At 39.4% G+C, this 18751-nt stretch overlaps 1 protein-coding gene across 2 annotated transcripts; it reads right to left on the bottom strand.

The window, feature by feature from the left end:
• Positions 1–36: 36 nt before the first annotated feature.
• On the bottom strand, positions 37–18537 carry ACTL6A (actin like 6A). 2 transcript variants are annotated; one of them, XM_016128017.2, is made up of 14 exons: positions 18351–18537; positions 13301–13377; positions 12964–13138; positions 11128–11228; positions 10185–10282; positions 8585–8679; positions 8196–8302; positions 8011–8100; positions 6938–6999; positions 6537–6651; positions 6309–6389; positions 4391–4486; positions 1824–1910; positions 37–516 (listed from the first exon to the last, which is right to left on the bottom strand). In XM_016128017.2, the coding sequence occupies exons 1-14, from the start codon at positions 18373–18375 to the stop codon at positions 436–438; spliced, it is 1290 nt and encodes a 429-aa protein (XP_015983503.1). In that variant the 5' UTR covers positions 18376–18537; the 3' UTR covers positions 37–435. The 2 variants fall into 2 exon arrangements, with proteins under 2 accessions (XP_015983503.1, XP_036075090.1); XM_036219197.1 differs by lacking the exon at positions 18351–18537 and adding an exon at positions 17776–17798.
• Positions 18538–18751: the final 214 nt, after the last annotated feature.

Here is an 18751-nt window from a genome sequence, read left to right as displayed (position 1 = left end):
TTGAAATTAAGTCATGACACAGTAATCCAGAAAACATATTTCTGGAATGGCTACTAATTTTTATTTAATTTTGCAAGCCTAAGGTAAAAGGCATAGGCAGTAAGTTTTACTTGTCAATAAAAAGCAATTTTACCAATCCACTGGTAATTAATATACTAAACAGAGTTGGAAAGCATCTGAATAAAAAGCAAAATATTTAGACAAAATAGACATTTATACAAAATTATAAAATGCTTATAATACGAATAAGTACATTTCGAGGAGAGCACAAACTTAATTTATAGAGCCAGTTAAAGCCTTAAAAAATTTAAGTGGAAATTGAATTATGCAAAAATGTATAAACATTCTACAAAAGATGGTCATTCTTTTCCTGAGTATACTAAAGCTATGACACGTAAGGTGACACAGGAAGGCAGAGAGGTGTGGGGACTCTGTTCAGGGGCATTTCCTTTCTACGCACTGCTTCCCTCCTTCTTCATATTCTTGTTTGGAAATCCACATCTGTTGAAAGGTGCCCTGTAAAATGGAATGAAAAACTATATATATTGTGCCTTTTTATTAGAAAATACTTTTTCTTTAGGATCTCTATTTTCACCTCTCCTACCCTTTGAAGAAATCTTAAACCCTCCCCCAAAATAATTTTCCATTACTCCCTTATGACGGCTGTCCTCCAGAACCCACACGCTATTTAGGATTAGAAAGAATATTATCTTTCTATACCTGTTACTCTGTCATGAGGATAGAAAATCACTGTGAAAGGAAGACAGAGGGTTTAGCTAGGCTGACTTGGTGCCAGTCTAAAGCAACAATAGAAATTGTTGGAAGGTGTGATCCTAACACAGTTGAGGAGATTCTAGAACTTGATTAATGGTAACACATAGAACTCAAAAGAACTCATCAGAACCAGGATGAACATTTGCAGGCGCTCATACAACAGCACACAAGCACTTTACCAAATAAACACAGAGCGTGAAAGGAGAAAAGTGACCAAAGGAGGAAGGAGCCAGGGCTACCTTCATAAGACATGCAGGAGAAATCCACTCCCTATGAGTAACTGTGCTCAGGTGGGTTCATACATGTGATCTAGTTTTGACCTAAGATCTGATAAAAGATTTAAATAGGTAATATATAAATATTACACACACACACAGAGATACACAGAGTTACCAACATTTCATGGCTTTAATAAAAGTTTTAGCATAAGTACTTGGTAACATTTACTTTGGTTACTCTGAGGTGAAGGGAAAATTCTCCAGTCGAGAGTACAGATAAGTACAAGGACTTTTTCTACTGATTCAGGGCATGCGCCAATCTAAGCAACATGCAAAACCCAGAACCGTGATTTCGTCATTTGCCAGAACCACCAATTCCTGACTTCATCTACTTCAACAGAACCTGAGAATGAATAGTTTAATTTTCAAGTGTGCTGTAGGGTAAGTCCAGTGCGAAGGAGAGTACTAACAGAAGAGGCATGAGTGAGTTAACAGATTCCCACCGTGTTTAAGAGTGGATACTGAAATTAGGCTGAAAATATCCAGTAATAAGGTAATGACGCATTTTGTTATGTTAGAACATGTAAAACTGGTATTAGTCATTTGAAAGGTACAAAATACAAAGACGAATGATACACTGGAATTGCTTTTAGTCTTTTTAGAAATGCAGAGTTTTCAGTGGTACATATTTTTCAAATGTCCTAAATTTACTTACATATGAAATGTAATTTATACCATTATAATGGATGTAGTACATAACATTCTATGGTACACTGAAGTTAAATCAGTCAATAGGAATCTTTTAACTATTCTGCAAAGTCCTTTACTCACCAAAGAAGCTAGAATGGAGCCACCAATCCATGAACTAAACCTCCGTTCTACTGTTGTATTATTTGCAATCAGTTTCAACCGCATACTCTAAAATAAGGAAGAATATCTATTATTTGTATGATCAAATAAAACAGGTGATGCAACTTAGAAGTCAACTGTGACAACTTAATGCCTCTGGTTTAAACACTGATTATGATATTTTGCAATAGCTAGGCTAATTGCAGACATAAGTTGAACTGTATAGAAATACTTTTTAAAATACTTTATGGTCTTAATGTGTAATATTTAATTAAAAAAAAATTATATAAACCTTACAAAACTGCATACCAATGAGAATGGCATTCACAATCTATATCCTGTAACAGCAAACACACTACATATGGTAAGTCAGGTATGGTGCTAAGTGCTTCAGATACAACTTCATTTCCTCCAGAAGCAAGTACAGTTATGATCCCAACCTGCCACCCATTCAGGTGTCCTCCTCAGCTTCTGACTTCTCCTTTTTTAGGCCTTCATGCGATCCTAACTCCTCCCCATCCTCCAATCCCTCTCCAACTTAAAAAATAAAACACAGACATCAGATGTAAACTAAGTTTTTTATTCATAGTGCTTTCCTTCGAAATCAAAGTTGTCTTGAATTCACACTCTCCTGATAAACGTTTTTTGTTTTGTTTTGTTTTGTTTTGCCTCAGTAATATTCCTTTACCACTTTCTGTATCAGATTTTCCCCCCAACCTAGGAATTTCCTTCTGGGGATAGTTCTCGATTTGCTTGATACCTTCCAATTATTCTATATATAAACATATAGTTTGTGTCTTTTTCACAGTGAAAAAAATGTGTGTGGCAGGTGGTGCTGGGAACAAGAGGGATGAACATGGGTTTTTGTAGGAAACTGGTTGGTATCTATTACAATGGATTCATTTCCCTGTTATATCATTAATTTTTTACTGCCTCCTAAAGGACACAGATAGTAGCTAACTGGTCTTGACCAGACCTTTGACAGCCCATGTCTATATTCAGTATTCTGGAACTTCCTATGAACTCTAATGATTCATGCTACAACTAAAGTATACTCATGCTACAACTAAAGTATCTCCAAGAATGTAGTAAACACAAGGCAGGTGTCAATCTTGTGCCTGTATCAATATTTAAATAATATGATAATAAGAATGAGGCATATTTATAAAACACAATTACAAGAATGTGGCATATGTAAAATATTTCTTTATGTGAGAAACCAAAGAACTACCAAATATACAAACTATTAGGGCCTATGTAACTCCTAATAAGTTTTTTACATGTAACATTTAGTGCAGAATACCCTGAAAGTCATTACTTGTTAGAAGTTTTAAAATCCAAAGATTATGGCTCTTACTCTGTTATCAATGTCACATGTAAACTACCTGCCCCCAAACCAGGTTCTTCTAACCTTTTAAAAGTTATTACAACACACCTGTGATCTTTTCAAAACAAACATAGCTCTTCGGTTCTGTCAAATTTGATCCTGTAACTTCACTATTAATAAGCAACATGACGTACTGATTTGTGAGCTGTACGCACTGTGTTCCCCAAAGATACACCTGAAGTTCTAACCCTGGTTCCTGTGAACATGACCTAATTTAAAAAAAGGGTCTTTACAGATGTAACAGATATAAATTAAAACGAGATCACAGTGGAGCAGGGTAGGCCCTTAGTCCAATGACTGGAGCTAGTATGAGAACAGACCCATGAAGGAAGAATGTCACATGACGACAGAGACAGAAACTGAGTGTTACAGCTGCAATCTAAGAAATGCCAAGGATCGCTGGCAAACCCTCAGATGCCTGGAGGAAAGGAGGGAGGATTCTCTTCTGTAGGTTACAGAGAGAGCATGTCAGACTTCTAGCTTCCAGAAATAAGAATAAATTTCTGTTGTTTGGAGGTGCCCACTTTGGGATACTTTGTAACGGTGACCCTAGGAAACTAACATTCATCCATCCAACCAGCGTCATCACTCTCCCCACTTCCGGACATGATATGCCAACCACTTTGAGATATCAGAATATGACATCTTCACTTCAAATTTTGCATGTGGTTCTCCCTCCACCTAGATGTCCTATTGTGGATTACCAAACAGTGGAACTCCTATTCAGACAGCTTTGTGAAGCTTTCCTGTGATTCTCCTAGGGAGTTAAGTGCTTACTCCTCAGTGTCCCCACAAGGACCTGGATCAGACATGCTGAACCATTTTGCACATTAGTCATATCTTTTACATGTCTGTCAATCCTAACAGACTGAGCCCTTGGTGGGCAGGGACTATATTCTATATCCCAAGTGCCTAGAGGACTATTAAGTACTTAAATATAGAATCAATGAATAAAATGAAATTCAAATAGTACAAGAGTATCTAGTAAGATGTTATATGTGAAATGTGATAAAAAGGGATATTAACTTTACTGAAGTGATACTGTACCAGCACACTCAACACATTATCAATTTACTGAAAAGCGAATCTTATCTATAAAATGACACCAGTGGCGAGGATTCATGTGACTGAAGAATACGACCAGAGAACAAATAAAACTTACAGGGGGAGTTTTCTGAGACAGCTCTCTATTCAACCTGTCAGTAAAGCTCTGAATTAGCGTGTTTCCTCCGGCCACTATCACGCTGCCATAGAGACCCTGGGATGAAAACAAAAATGAATGAGTTCCAAATGTTGCCTCCAAGTTTTGAACACACACACCTACACAACAAACCATGTCCAACACTGCAATTTAACCTTCTTTCTTCATTGTTTTACTTCTATGTAGACCTAGGAGCTTAGCCCAGTGTTTCTCCATCTTGGCTGCAGATGACGGTCATTTAGGCAGCTTCTAAAACACCATTGCCTGGGACAACTAAATAACAACTCCAGAAATGTGGCCCAGCAAAATCTGTTTCTTTACAACTCTCCAGATGATTCTAATAGGTATTTAAGTTCAAGAACCACAAACCTGAAGCAATTACTTTAAAACCCAGCATAAATTCTGGGCAGATAGCTGTCAGTATTTATGATGACTTTGGCTTAGAATGCTTATCTAGAAGTTCTGGTATTAAAATTAGACAACAAGATTATTCCATGATTGTGATGAATGACGCACACTCTGACAACATTCCTGCAAATTACGGCTGCCTTTCTCTTTTGCACAGGTGTGCATCAGAACCACACAGAGAGCTTTTTCAAACCCATATGCTGAGGCCTCTCCAGACAAATTCCTACTTATGCAGTATATGCCACCTCCAAAATGCACGTATGCATCAGAAAGTTAAACCTTAGGCTGCTTTTTCAGTGGCTACGTTCATATTTTTAAAATCTATTTTCCTTCTTTTTCAAGTGGTTCCTTTTGTTTTATTTGTACATATTTTTTAATATAAAATTATTGGTGTGACATTAGTTTTAAAATTTATAGGTTTCAAGTGCACAATTAAATATATCGTATGTGTATTGCATTGTGTGTTCACCACTTAAATATCCATTGTCTGTCACCATATATTTGATCCCATTTGCCCTCAAAAATTTCTTTCAAAGCTATGTCATCTAACTTTTGAAGGAGAAACTGAAATACAGAAGCGTCTCCTCTGCAATTTGCATTAGTTAAAAGGAGAAACCTAGCTAAAAGCAAAGGCATCAGTCTCTTACAGTAAATGTACTTCAATTCTATTGCATTCTCCCAAAAATGGCCTTGAGTTTGCACTAAAAAAGTCCACACTTGTATCTCAATCATCCTAGAAGTATCACATGCATCCTAATGACCAGCTGAAATGAGAAATATTTTCATAGTCACACAAAGTCTTTTTTAACAGCATGGTTTTTCAATCTACCCTTAGCTATTGGCCCTATGTTCTAACCTAAGGAATGAATTTTGGCTACAAATTAAATTTGGAGTTTAAATATGATATAATAAATAGACCAATCAGTGTAATATATAATATGTAGTACTAAAACTTAGAAAAGCATGAAAAAATATGAAGCTAAGATCATTTAAACAGCACTCCATGTAACTTACATGATTTAAGCCTCATCTTCTTGAAAAATAAGAGAAAAAGTAAAGCTACTACATACAAGAGAAGTCAATAATACATATTTTATATTTTGGTTTGTCACATTTTAGGAAATCTCTAGAACAGCGCTGCCCCAAAGAACTCTGTGATGATGAAATGTTCTCTACGTGCACTGTAATGCAGTAGCAGCACTTATAATGCGACTATTGCAACTCAAGAAGTAAATTTAAAATGTTTCTTTTAATTTAAATGACCGGATGTGGCAGCAGCTTCAACGTTGGACACCACAGCTCTAGAGTTTTGCATTTTTCCTCTCCTAGTACTTCATCTTTTACACATTGTTACAAAAGGGACTTCAAAGTCGATGCCCAAACCTGCCAACTTTAACTTAAAAATGGTTTTGGAGCACTCCACTGTGCTAAAAGAGACCTTTATACCATCAAACAGGAGACTGGCACTTACTGGTCTGATGTCAATGTCGCACATTCCAACACTCGTAGTGACAACGTGACTGACTCCCAGCATCGTGTTTCCTGATAATCCCTACAACAAAATGAGTAGTGACACAGAAGAATATCAAACAATAAAGTACATATAAAAAAATTAGGTCAGCATTATTTAGGCTTTAAATGACACAAGTACCTTGCATAGACAGGAAAGGCCGGGCTTTTATGAAAGAAGCTTTCATACCTTTACATTGGAAGGGTCAAATAATCCTTCCGGAATCTTTAACCGTTCTGCTCCAAAATCACAGTTGTAGCCATTAGGGAATTCGTAATGAACGGTGGGCATCTGTGCAGCCACCCTGAAAACATATTAAATGCAAGAAAAAAAACAATCCTCTTCAAAATTTAAACTACTAAGGAATCAAATTGTAAGAAAATAGAGTGAGAATGTTTTACTTCCTTTTAAAATGTTACTAGGTATTTCTAAACATACCTTTTTTCCTTTAGACTAGATAAGCGTATTCTGATATTTTCTAACAAATCGATTTCTTTATTTATGAAGTATACCGTTTTGTAAGTGATTGCTATGAAGGTTTTAATGTGCTATTAAATTATAACTCTCATAGACAAAATAAAAAGACATACTGTTCATCATAAGTTGAATCTGACACTTGAAGTACTGAAGCTTGAAAATCCTGAATCACACACTATGGATAAAAAAATGAAACAAAACAGTTTAAGAAACAAGGTTATTGAGATGTGTCTTTGCAATATATACTTTCATAACATTAAATATCGAATACTTTTCTTAATGCAACTGGACCATGTTCCTAGATGTGCAAATCATTCAACAGTGTAAATCAGTCTAGCAAAGACTCTGGAAAATCAAAAAACCCATCTCCAAACATCTGCATTAGAAGCTAAATGACAGAATACTAAATGATATCACCTATGGAACACTGATGGGAGAAAAACGACCAGGAACCCTTGTACCACAGTCATTCATATATATACATATATATATGCAATATATATAGCATTTTAAGTAAAGTAAAAATCTGCTCTGAAAAATATATAACCTCTGGGCAGCTAAGGAAAAATCCTGTCTAACATCTTTGAAAATTATTAATCATCTTCACAATGTTTCCTTGTACTGAACACCCATAAAAAAAAATCTTTATACTTAGTTACGAAACACTGTTAGATAAGAGATACCCCTACCATGGTTAACTATGGCTTTCATATTCTTTTACTGTGAGAAATGAATGTATCCTTGTGATGTAAGAGGTCGTTTTAGTAACCTCTCCTCCGTCACTAAGTCGTATGTTCAGAATTGGGTTTTTAGTAAAGGAACTCTCATGAGCACCTAGCTACGAACAACACATATTTTCACATGACTGACCAATGTTAGGGAGAGAACATGACTGAGCAATACCGCAGATCTCCACAGCTGAAAACCACTTTCTCCGCCAAAAAATGTGCACAAAAATAATGCTATATTTACCTCCAAAACAAAGTCAGTTCTACGCCTCACCACAGTAGTTTGTTGAATTATTTGTTTGGCATGTATGAAAAGCAACCCCGACCTCCACCCATGAAAAACCTATTAAATTTTTACAAAGTATCATGAAAAAGGTAACATTTGAAACTAGTGCTCATATTCCATTCAAAGAGTTACAGCCTATGACTCTTTCATATGGAGAATAAGGGTAACTTACGTTACACATATAATTATGCCAAGACCTTGTCACCTGAGGCAACTTCTCTTTTCTTTTCCAGTTTGCCGGAGATCCTTCCCGCACAGGTTCCTGAGGACCAAATGCATGTGCTAAGTTAACAGAGCTCACAACATGAGGTGAAGAGGCAGTATAACTTCCAAGAAGAAAATCCCATCATCGCTTACTTTGGATGCAATCATATACGGAGGAATCAGTTCTATGTTCATTTCTTGGAAGAGTTCTCTGCATTGCATAGTAATAAAGTCTCCAGCAAGAGGCGATTTTACAATACCTAAGAAACAGATTAAACAAGCCTAAGAAAGCATTAAATCCAAACTCCTTGGGACAGAGTCCCTCTGTGAATTTGAACATCAATAATTTTTTCAAGTAGAATTGACTCTACTACCTCTCAAAGCATGCGTGAAGCCATGCAATGGTTTGAAATATAATGTGCATTATATTTCAAAGACTTTTTTAAAAGACATATGTGGAAAGTGATCTCTTTTGATAGTCCAGTATCTGTGTGCTCACGACAGCTCCCATCGTCTCATGCACTCTGGGTAAACACACGTACCTTGCTGAAGGACATAGCCATCGTGAACAGGAATCGCAGTGGTATGAGTGGCTCCACTGTCCAAAATGAGCCCAGTAGAACGACCATTGGCAAATCTGGTTTCAATCGTTAAGGAAAAGGAAGAATCAAGGATCCTAAAAGAATCAAGGTTCCTCAGTGTTTATTGTAAAGGGCAGGTTTTATTAAGGTATTTGCAATCACGTGTATTATGATTTAAAATGTACTCAGGGAAATCTAGGGATGAAAACTAGTATCAAAACTGACTCTGGTTTATAAACAAATGACGATAAGCAGGATGAACTTCCAGAGTGGAGGTGTGAGGAACCTGGGAAAACCTCTCCCAGAGTGAGACATCTGTCAAGGGGATCAAGATTAGCATAATCGCTCAGTCTCTGCAGACTGATCAAAGGGCTTACTACAACCTGGGAAGCATTTATTTAACAAAATCTACCCACACTTGGTAAGGACAGTGGGAAGCTGTGCACTCTGAGCCTGGAACTAAAACCATTCTCGCAGCATTTAGAAGAATCATTTCAGCAGTGTAGCAGCTGAGTGGCGGTTCCCAACTCCCCCAACTCAATGGGAATGGCCATTCCAGATGGATTCATCAGCCAGTGAATGTCAGCAGGCCCCGTTTTCCACAGCTCTGTGCCGCAGAAGGCCTACACTCTATGAACATCATAAACCACTGTTTAGGAATGGGGCCATTCACTCAGGCATCAAATATTTACAGAGCATCCAGGATATGCCTAGTGATGAGTGTGAGGTTTAATAAGGGAGAGTAGGAGAGAAGTCTGGCCCCAGCACTCCCTAAGCACAGAAGACACGTAAAGGTGACCGGACTGTCTCTGCCCCAAAGCATATCCTGCTTAGTAAGTACAGGTCAGTAAGCAAAGCTGTAAACAGTTCCCAGGGCTAAGTACAGATCAGTTAAGTAAAGCTATAAACATTTTCCAACTCCTGGACACTTCCAAGAATAAGCTAGGGAGTGGGACAAGGGGAAGAGGAGGAACCTAGAAGGCGGCCAGGAGGCAAGACAGCAGGTGACGTCAGGGCAGCACAAGTGGTTCGGTGCAGCCTGAGAGAAGAAGGAAGGAGAGAATGTGTGAGAGATGATTTGGGCTTAAAACAGGCTGGCCATTAACAAAGATTATTAGAGCTGCAGTGTGGAGAATGGGCCACCTAAGAGGAAGAGTGGCAGGAATTCCAAACATCTCCTACCTAATACAGTGGTAGGTAAATTTAGAGCCAACATCTACTTGTCTATGGTGGTGGAGGGAGGAAGGAAATGAACTCAATTAAGTCAACTGACCTAGACACTGCCTTCTATACACAATCCCCTTCTCAAAACAAAATTTTAAAATACCTGTTAACAAGCAGGATTTGAGGGTTCTTTCCCACTACCCGCTCATATCTTCTGGCATGTCAGTTCCAATAAGAAATACTAAAAGACAGATAGCTAAAATGCAAAAGAGAAAAACACCCAAAACTTCTGAACAAGCGACAGCTGGCTCATGTCTTCCTGGGAGGGCATGCATCATCTTCAGTAGCATCACACCGACTTCTAGACAAAAGCTCAGCATTACTCTTTCAAGGATACGCTGTCAAAACTGCAGTTTTGCAAAGGAAGAATGCGGGGATGTTGTAGTGTTCAAACATTAATTCAGTCAGTTTCTCTCTCTTTGCTCTGGTGTTCCACTTGATAATGGGAAAAAAGAAATGCGAGTTATTTATTGTTTAAAAACTAAACTGCTGACTGATCAACATTCATTACAACACTATATTAACAAAGAGGTAAAACATTAAAAACAGAATACCATGGAAAATAATCTTCATAATATTTACTTCTATTTATCTATACATAGATTTAATAAATAAGTGAAACAAATTAAAATTTAGTTATCATCTAATAATAAGTAAAGTTGTGTGCCACTATGAATTCAAGACATCACAGATTGTTCGATTAAGGAAAATTACGATTCTTATAATGATAAAGTATTATTAAATCTTATCAGTGAATCTAGAAATCAAAATCCTAAGTATGACTTTTAAATCACCAAATTCTCCCACCTATAACTCGTACTCATAAAGGACACTAAATGTTAGAAACAATAACCGAATATTGGTAATTTATGTATTTCACAAGAGACTGCAGGTCTAGCAATTTCCAACCCTAGTTTAACTTTTGACGTCTCTCTTGGAAACCTGAGGCTCAAGGAAGATACACACTGCCCTTGGATCATGAGGGTCAACAGATTAACCAAAATAGGAAGCAGCTTAAGGATGTCAAATGTAAACTAAATCTCTGGAACAACAGATAAATAGCCCAAGAACCCATTAGGGTATTTATTATTAGTCTTTCAATATTTTCATAATTGAAATAATAAAATAAGAGCTGTTAATATTTTTCTTTAAAATTAATCCCTCTCTTGCTAATTTTCAAAATTCAAAATATAAATGTCTATGCTTCTTTAAAGAAAAAGAAAACATTCTTCAAATGAATGGGGACAAAAACAGAAAAACTTGGAAATCATTTGTCCTACCGGTGCTTCTGACATGAGAACAGGATGCAGGCTTGGTTCTGATTTGACATGCATTTTGTAGGTATGATCCAATATAGCCTGGAAACTATCCCAGTCTTCAACTAGAATATAAAATTGAAAACAATGCTCAATTGAAGATCAACACAGCATCCCTTGAGAGACAGTCTCTATGATTGAGCACTAAATACTTTAAAATACCTACTCGTGATACAGATCCACTTCGATAACGTACTACTTTATATAGACATCCTCTTTCTCTTCCTCATATAAAACCTCTTTTTGGTTCCTCCAGCCCCAAGAGTATCATGACCCCAAGACTTGTTCCAAATGTAATGAATGTATCTAATACACATAAAATACTAAGTACATATTTTTCAATAAGTACTTGGTAGAGGCCCAGTATGTTATCGGAATGGTAAGAGGAAAGAACTGTATGATCTAAGGGAACCTGCCTGGTAAACAGTTCTCGACGCTGACATAACTTTCTCTAAATGATAAGAGTAGCTCACTGTGCCCAAACTGTTTGTACGAACCATGCGGCTTATGATGAACACCTTTCCCGCTGAGAGTCTGGGACGTGGGTACATCCTAGGTGCAGGGTACCTACATGACCAGCCTCTATCAGAAACTTCAGGTACTGAATCCATAAGGAGCTCCCCCAGGAGAAAACACACAAGCTGTTACAACTCCATGCTGGAGGAATTAAGCACATCCTGCAGGACTCCACTGTGAGAACACTCTTGGAAGCTATGCACTGGTTTCCTCCGGACTTCACTCCAGGACCTCTTTTCCCTTGGCCAGTTTTGCTCTGTATCATTTCAGTGTAAAAATCTTAGCCATGAGTACAATGATATGCTGAGTCCTGTGACTCCTTCTAGTGAATAACTGAACCTGAGGGTGATCTTGGGTATAAGTAATTCAATGACCTTTGGTCTTCGTAAAACTTGTTCCTTCACCTCTATTCCTACTCCACGACTGGTACCCTCTATGCAGCCACCCCTATCAAAAATCTAGAAAACTTCCTCAACTCTTCTCCGTTTGTCTCCCAGATGTTTCTGAAAGCCACCGCTGAATCTCTGCCATCAGTGTTATCATTTAAATCCTCTACATTTCTCAACTGGACTCTCACCTCCCTACCTGACCTTCCTGTCTCTAGTATCTCCCTCCACTCTAGCCTACATAGCGTTGTTAGAATGCGAGCATTTCCAACTGGCAAATGAGAGCATTTCGCACCATTGTTTAAATTCCTTTCGGTTTACCTTTCAGTTGCCAGCTTAATACGCCCTGGCATGGTTCACAAGCCTTTCTGTGACTGCTGTCCGCCTAGCCTCCTGCGACGGCCCTAAAGCACCTGATGTTACAGCCATACTTAACTGATGACGTTTCTCAACATTAACTTTCTTCTACAGCTCCGTCTCTTTACACGTGCTGGTTGCTCTGCTTTACTCCATCCTGTCATTCAGGCTAATTCTTATTCATCGATCAACATTCTTTACCAAAGTTACCTCCTCCTTTGGGAAAACCATCACCGACCTCCAGTGATAGAGTTTAACACCTCTCTTCTCTACCCCAGTGCTTATCAGACATAGCTATATTACACCACTCATCCTACACATTTGTATACACACCTCTATCTCCCCTACCTATGAGTTTCCTAAAGAAAAGAAACGTGTTTTACACATCCTCAGAGTCTCAGTACCTGTAACGTCAGCTTGTGGAATAAAAACTAACGAAAAATACCTCATGTTCAACTTGTAAGAAGCCAGGGCTTTGTATCTAAAATACACCATGCCTACTCTCTATTTACGATCAAGGCAACAGAAAAAGACATCGTACCCATCCCGTTTTTGAGTGGTGAAATGGCCTCCGTATTCTCCCTTGGAACACGCAGCGCATTGGTGTCTATGTAATAGGTGGGTCCGCCTTGTTTGCCTTTATCGCCATCTATTTCCATCAGTGTGCTTCCGTCATCTCTTTCTACCACCATTCCGATAGCTGTGGGGAAATCCACCTGTAAGGATCGAAAACATGGCATACAAGTTTTGCCTGCTTTTCTCAACAAGTCATTTTTATCCCAACTAATGTTTTTATCATATAGGAGTGAGAATTCTGCATGAATTTAATTCTGCATGAATGGCTTTACATATCCAGTTAACTCTAACGTAACACTTACCTTGGGACAGTCCTCACCAGCATAACCAGCTCTCACAGTATAGGATCCAATGTCAAAAACAAGGGCTCCAACTTCATCTGAAAAACACGAAATGATAATTAGCATCGACATCTCACAACTTATATTTCAAAATTAAGAGCGCTTAACATGCTTAAAATGATAACATGTGAAAGCTCTATAAAAATTGAAACAGGCATTACACTCATAGCGTTAGTACCTTGAACCTAGTTTTAATGTATATACGTTTTAAACTAACGATTTATTTAATTTAAAAATCCACTGTCATACATGGTGTATCAGTAGAGGTTCACTCAGGAAACAGGTGGTACACTAAAATTTAGTAATTTGAGGAGAGTTTACTCATTCAAAGGACTATTTACAAAGACAAGGGACAATTTAGGAAAACCAGGAAAGACAGTGGGCTACCCAAGGACTAATAGTAACAGACATATATTGCCACCCGTAGAATTGAAGAAACAGGGAAGGAACTTCTTCCAGAACCTGCAGAGAACTGAGCTGGGAGGGCTACCTGACAGAACCTGCGACTTTCAGTTGAGGAACACAGTCGGTCTTGGCTGACCCTGAGGAGAAGGACCCAAACTAATAAATATGCCAACTTCTCTCTTCCCCCTCCCCATGGGCTAGGGGGATCTTGTGATTTCTCATCCAAACTGGGCAACTTGTGAATGTGAAAGGGGTCCCTATTAAGAATGGTACCAGGACAAGAGGCAAAGCAGGAAGTATGGTTACCCTACCATTGCCATACCAGAGGTCAAGAGAGCCCACTGATGCAGTCTACACGAGTCAGTCTTCTAGGGCACACATAGAAGATGGAGGTGGGTGGAAAATGGATCTGGAGGGCAAACGGAAGAAACCCAGTACACTTACGTAGTACCTTTTTTCATACATTAAAGGAAACTATTCCATGCTATGAGGAAAAAAACTGAGCTGGGCAAAAGCCGCTAGAGAAACAGGGACCCTAAAGAATAACAAGCCATGTGAAAATCATTAAAATGAAGGTATCATCGAATGTGCACAGTTAAAAGATTTTTAGGAGATAAAGTTATATGCTGAGGGAGAAAGCTGGTAATTTTTTTTCACATCCAATTTCAGAGGACAGGCTCTAATTATACTTTAAAATTACTTCACCTAATACAGCACACCTCCTAAAACAAAGCACTTGGGTTTTCCAGGCACTGGTTTTTGAAAGATAATTTTTTCAATCATTGCAAATAATAAAAAAAAATACTATGTATTCACACTAAAGTGGTAAAAATTAGTAACTCTGGTAAGACCGAGTGCTATCAAAGAAATAAGGAAAGAGATTTTACACGTCTGCTTATAAAAGCTGTAAATTGGTACAACTACTTTGGGCAATTCATCCACATTTACTAAAGTTGAAAAAGTGTGTACATAGAAATTACACATATCTTTTCTAGAGAAATTCTCTTACGTATATATAAAAAGAAACCAGCCAGAATGTTCACTACCTATGTGACCTTGGGCAATTTACTAACCTCTCTGTCTCATAGGGAAAAAGTGAATAATGATGCTTCCTATCTCACAAGATGCTGTAATGATTAAATGTGTTAAAAGCTTTAATGTATATAAGCAGTTAAAACAGTACCCCAAACATAGTAAGTGCAATAAGTGGTAGCTGTTCTGATAATTATTACTGTCACATTGTTTGCAGTGGGAAAATGTCTGATTGTCTCTCATTATGGAAACATAAATCACAGTTTCTTATTACAGTGTAATACTATATACCACTTAAAATGAATGGTCCAGACCTACACGTATCAACAAGGATAAATTTCAAAAGATGATCACTTAAAAAGCTAGTTACTATATATATGTCTGTGTGCATGTATACACATTATGATACAATTTAATTCATTATGGATCCATATATACTTAGTAAAAGTATAAAAGTATGTATGGAGTTTGAGAATGCTACATGCTAACAGCCAGTGGTTACCACTAAGGAAGGGGAGAGAGGGACTCCATATAAACAGCATTTTATTTCTCCATATATCTGAGAAAAATATAACAAAGTATTACATCTGTTTAAGAAGAACTATCACATGCAAATTTATGTATATATTTTATTTTTTAGTATGTTTAAACTATTTCAAAAATTTTTTAAATAAAATTAAAAATAAATAAAATCAATTGTTGTACTACAAATATTCATGGTTGAGAAATGGTGTCTTTACAGAATAATGATATTGTTATTTAAACAAAATAAAGATTCACTTATTTTTATTTCTTTGTTGAAAGAAAGTTTCTGCATTTGCTACATTTCCTAAAGTAATTAACTTTCTCTATACAAGTCTCTGGTCCAAATTATATTGTCTGACTGTAGCGGTCCTTAAAAGTAGGTCACTGCATTTATTTCCACCATGTGTAAACTCAAATACAAACAGTAATTAAAGTATACCAATGAACATGAATTAGTAAACTTTAACATTTTGAATAACCAGAATGCTGGGGAAAGAAATATCCTAACTAATTAAATTTCAATTCCTTGCCTGTAGAACCAATATTTGCCCAGCACCAGAGGTTCTGGGCATAACTATTTCCCCATAAAATGCATATGCTGATCTATGGCCATGACACCTTGAATGTGCCTGAGCTAGTCTGATATCGGAACCCAAGCGGGGTCGGGCCTAGTTAGTACTTGGATCAGAGACCACCTAGGAATACCAGGTGCTGAAGGCATTAAAATGAATGAATGAATGGATGAATGAATGAATGAATATGCTAATGTCTTAGCCCCTAGTACCTTAGAATGTGACTGTATTTGGAGATAAGATCTTTAAATATGTGATTAAATTAAAATGAGATCATTAGGGTGGGCTCTAATCCAATATGACTGATGTCCATCCTTAAAGAGGATATTTGGACACATATGACATAGGAAAGACCATGTGAAGATATAGAGAGAAGACAACCATTTAAACCAAAAAGAAAGGCCTCTGATGAATACAACCCTGCAGACAGCTTGACCTCAGATTTCTAGCCTCCAAGACTGTAAGAAAATTCATTTCTCTTGTTTAAGCCACTCAGTCTGTGGTACTGTGTTATCACAGCCTTAGCAAACTAATAGAGACAGCTTTGGAAATTTATGCATCTCTTCTTAGAATGTCTTAAAATAGATTACACAAGAAATCAGTTATAATAAAATACAGGTCTATCCATGGACTCTTTGGGAAGGCCAGGGACTCCATCTTAGGAGCCCTTCCCCTAATTTACCTTTTCTTAGATAATCTGCTCCACTCCTACAGCCTCAGCTTCTACCTAAATGCTAATAATTCCAATGTCAGGTCTCTCTTTCAAGCCTTCGACTCTGTCTAGATCCAGAACTCAAATTTCTTACTGTACATCAACATCATTTCCACCTGATGTCCCATGAGTAAGTACCTCAAATTCAACATTTCTGAAGCACTGTCTTTTCCCCATCTGGCCTAACCTAATCCCAGCATTGCTTAATAGGTTAGCAGCCCCAGCCATCAGAGTCAAAAACCTCTGAACTTTTTCCGAATCATAAACACCTTCATATTTCTCATCACTCATCAACTGCTGCCAAATAATTCTGTTCAATGTTTCACAAATCCCTTCTTTAATACCATTGCCACAGTCTTCAGTCAGGCTCTTATCCCAACTAACTACTACAATCTCCTACAGGTATGACACTTTTGCATCTCTTAACCTTCTCAATCCTCCTTTTAAATTGCTGCACTGTGACCTTTCAAAATTGTAACTGTGAACATTAACTCATTCAATAAAAACAAAAGGAAGAATCATTCAATAGTTTCTCATCGTCTACAAGATATAATTCAAATCATTCTACCTAGTTCCCATTCAAGGCCCAGCATATTAAGGCAGCAGTCTCAATTCCCATCTCAAAAGCTACCATTACTGAATAATATCTGGTCCCTGAAAACACCATATACTCTCTCGGCTAAACTTTGCATATGCTGCCCCTGGCCACTCCTCTTCCACCATCCCAGGGCCTCCTCTGTAATGTCCTCTGATGGCCCCACACATAATAACTTTGTCTGTCTCTGTATCTTCAATATATATTGTCATTACTGAATACACTTCTTTAAATGAGTTACCCTTTCTCATCTATATAAAACGCTATGAGATACACCGTTATTTCATGCACCACTACTGTGAGTTAGCAAGTACAGCATTATCTCATTTAAACTTCACAACTAGCCACTGTGTAGGAACAACCACTACACACATGAAGAGCCTGAAGCTGGGAAAAGTCAAGTCACCTGCCCAAGGCCAAAACACTATAAATGAATGGTGAGGCTGATATCACAACTCACGTCTGCAAAACTCCCAGGCCATTTTTACCACACCGCAATCTACTCAAGGAAAACATCCTTAATTTACTTGTGTTCTTAAATAAAGCCCGAACAGATCCGAGCACGACTAACTTGGAGAACCCCCAGTCAACCAACCATTAGGCAGGAGTTACTGAAAGGTGAGGCAGCACGAGCCCTGAGCGCGGACGGAGAGGAGGCTGCGTCCAGAGTGGCCCCACTCTTCCAATCGGTTCCACCTCTCGCGCTCGCTCTGCCGTCTACAGGACTTTGCAGAAACCCTTCACCCACGCTTGCAAACTGCTGGGACCTCCCAAGTTTAAACACGCGCGCGCACGCCCCGGCAGAGCCGACTTATGGAGACACTGGGAGAGATGCGACCCTGCGGCCGGTCACTGCAGCCGGGCTCGGCGGGCCGGCCCCCTGCACGGAGCTGCCCTCCCAGCCCCGAGGCCGGCGCGCTCCTCCGGGGACCCGGGCTGGACGGGGCCGCAGGGGGCGGCGACTCCCGGCGCCCGAGGCGCTCTGAGAGCCGGGTGGGCGCCGGCGGCCGGCACAGCGCGGGGCGGGGATGGGGCGGGGAGGCGGGCGCGCGGAGAGGGGGAGACCGGAAGGGACCGCCGTGCAGGGGAGGGACGAGGAGGGCTGCGGGCGGCGGTTACAGACCCCGCACGCCGCGACGGCGCGCGCCTTCGCCCTCCGCACTCACTCACCTCCCCCGTACACGCCGCCGCTCATGGCTGCTGTCGGCGCGATTCCCACGATGAAGACTACTGGGCGACGTGACTGTGACGGCTGCGACTGGGGGTCCCGAGAAGCGCTAGCCTCTGACCCCCTCAACTTCCACTGCCACCTGCCTCGGGCAACAAAGCGGCGCCCACACGCCCCGGTGCGCAGTCACACTTGCTGTCTGCTCCTACCAGCCAATCGCGGGGGGCCCGGCCCCACTGCACCCAATCACAGCGAGGCTGTGTTGCATCCCGGCCGCGGCGCAGCCAGCTCAGCCAATCGAAGGCAGCCGTGGGGGCGGGGAGAGGGGAAAGGGACGGAAGAAAGGAAGGAGTTGGGACCCCGCGCTGGAGGGGGCGGAGCCGCCCGAGTGGGCGGGAGATCG

This window comes from Rousettus aegyptiacus, unplaced genomic scaffold, assembly GCF_014176215.1.
Source record: "Rousettus aegyptiacus isolate mRouAeg1 unplaced genomic scaffold, mRouAeg1.p scaffold_m13_p_4, whole genome shotgun sequence".
NCBI classification, from domain to species: domain Eukaryota; kingdom Metazoa; phylum Chordata; class Mammalia; order Chiroptera; family Pteropodidae; genus Rousettus; species Rousettus aegyptiacus.
This window is presented reverse-complemented; position numbering and strand designations above follow the sequence as displayed.

Excerpts from the sequence above, each read along its gene's own strand:
- ACTL6A (XM_016128017.2), bottom strand. The coding sequence starts at position 18,375 with ATGAGCGGCGGCGTGTACGGGGGAG. Across the intron at positions 8,101-8,195 it reads CGTATATGATTGCATCCAAA|GAACCTGTGCGGGAAGGATC; the intron begins GTAAGCGATGAT and ends TTTGGTCCTCAG. Across the intron at positions 6,652-6,937 it reads GATTCAACTTATGATGAACA|GGTGGCTGCACAGATGCCCA; the intron begins GTATGTCTTTTT and ends ATATGTTTTCAG.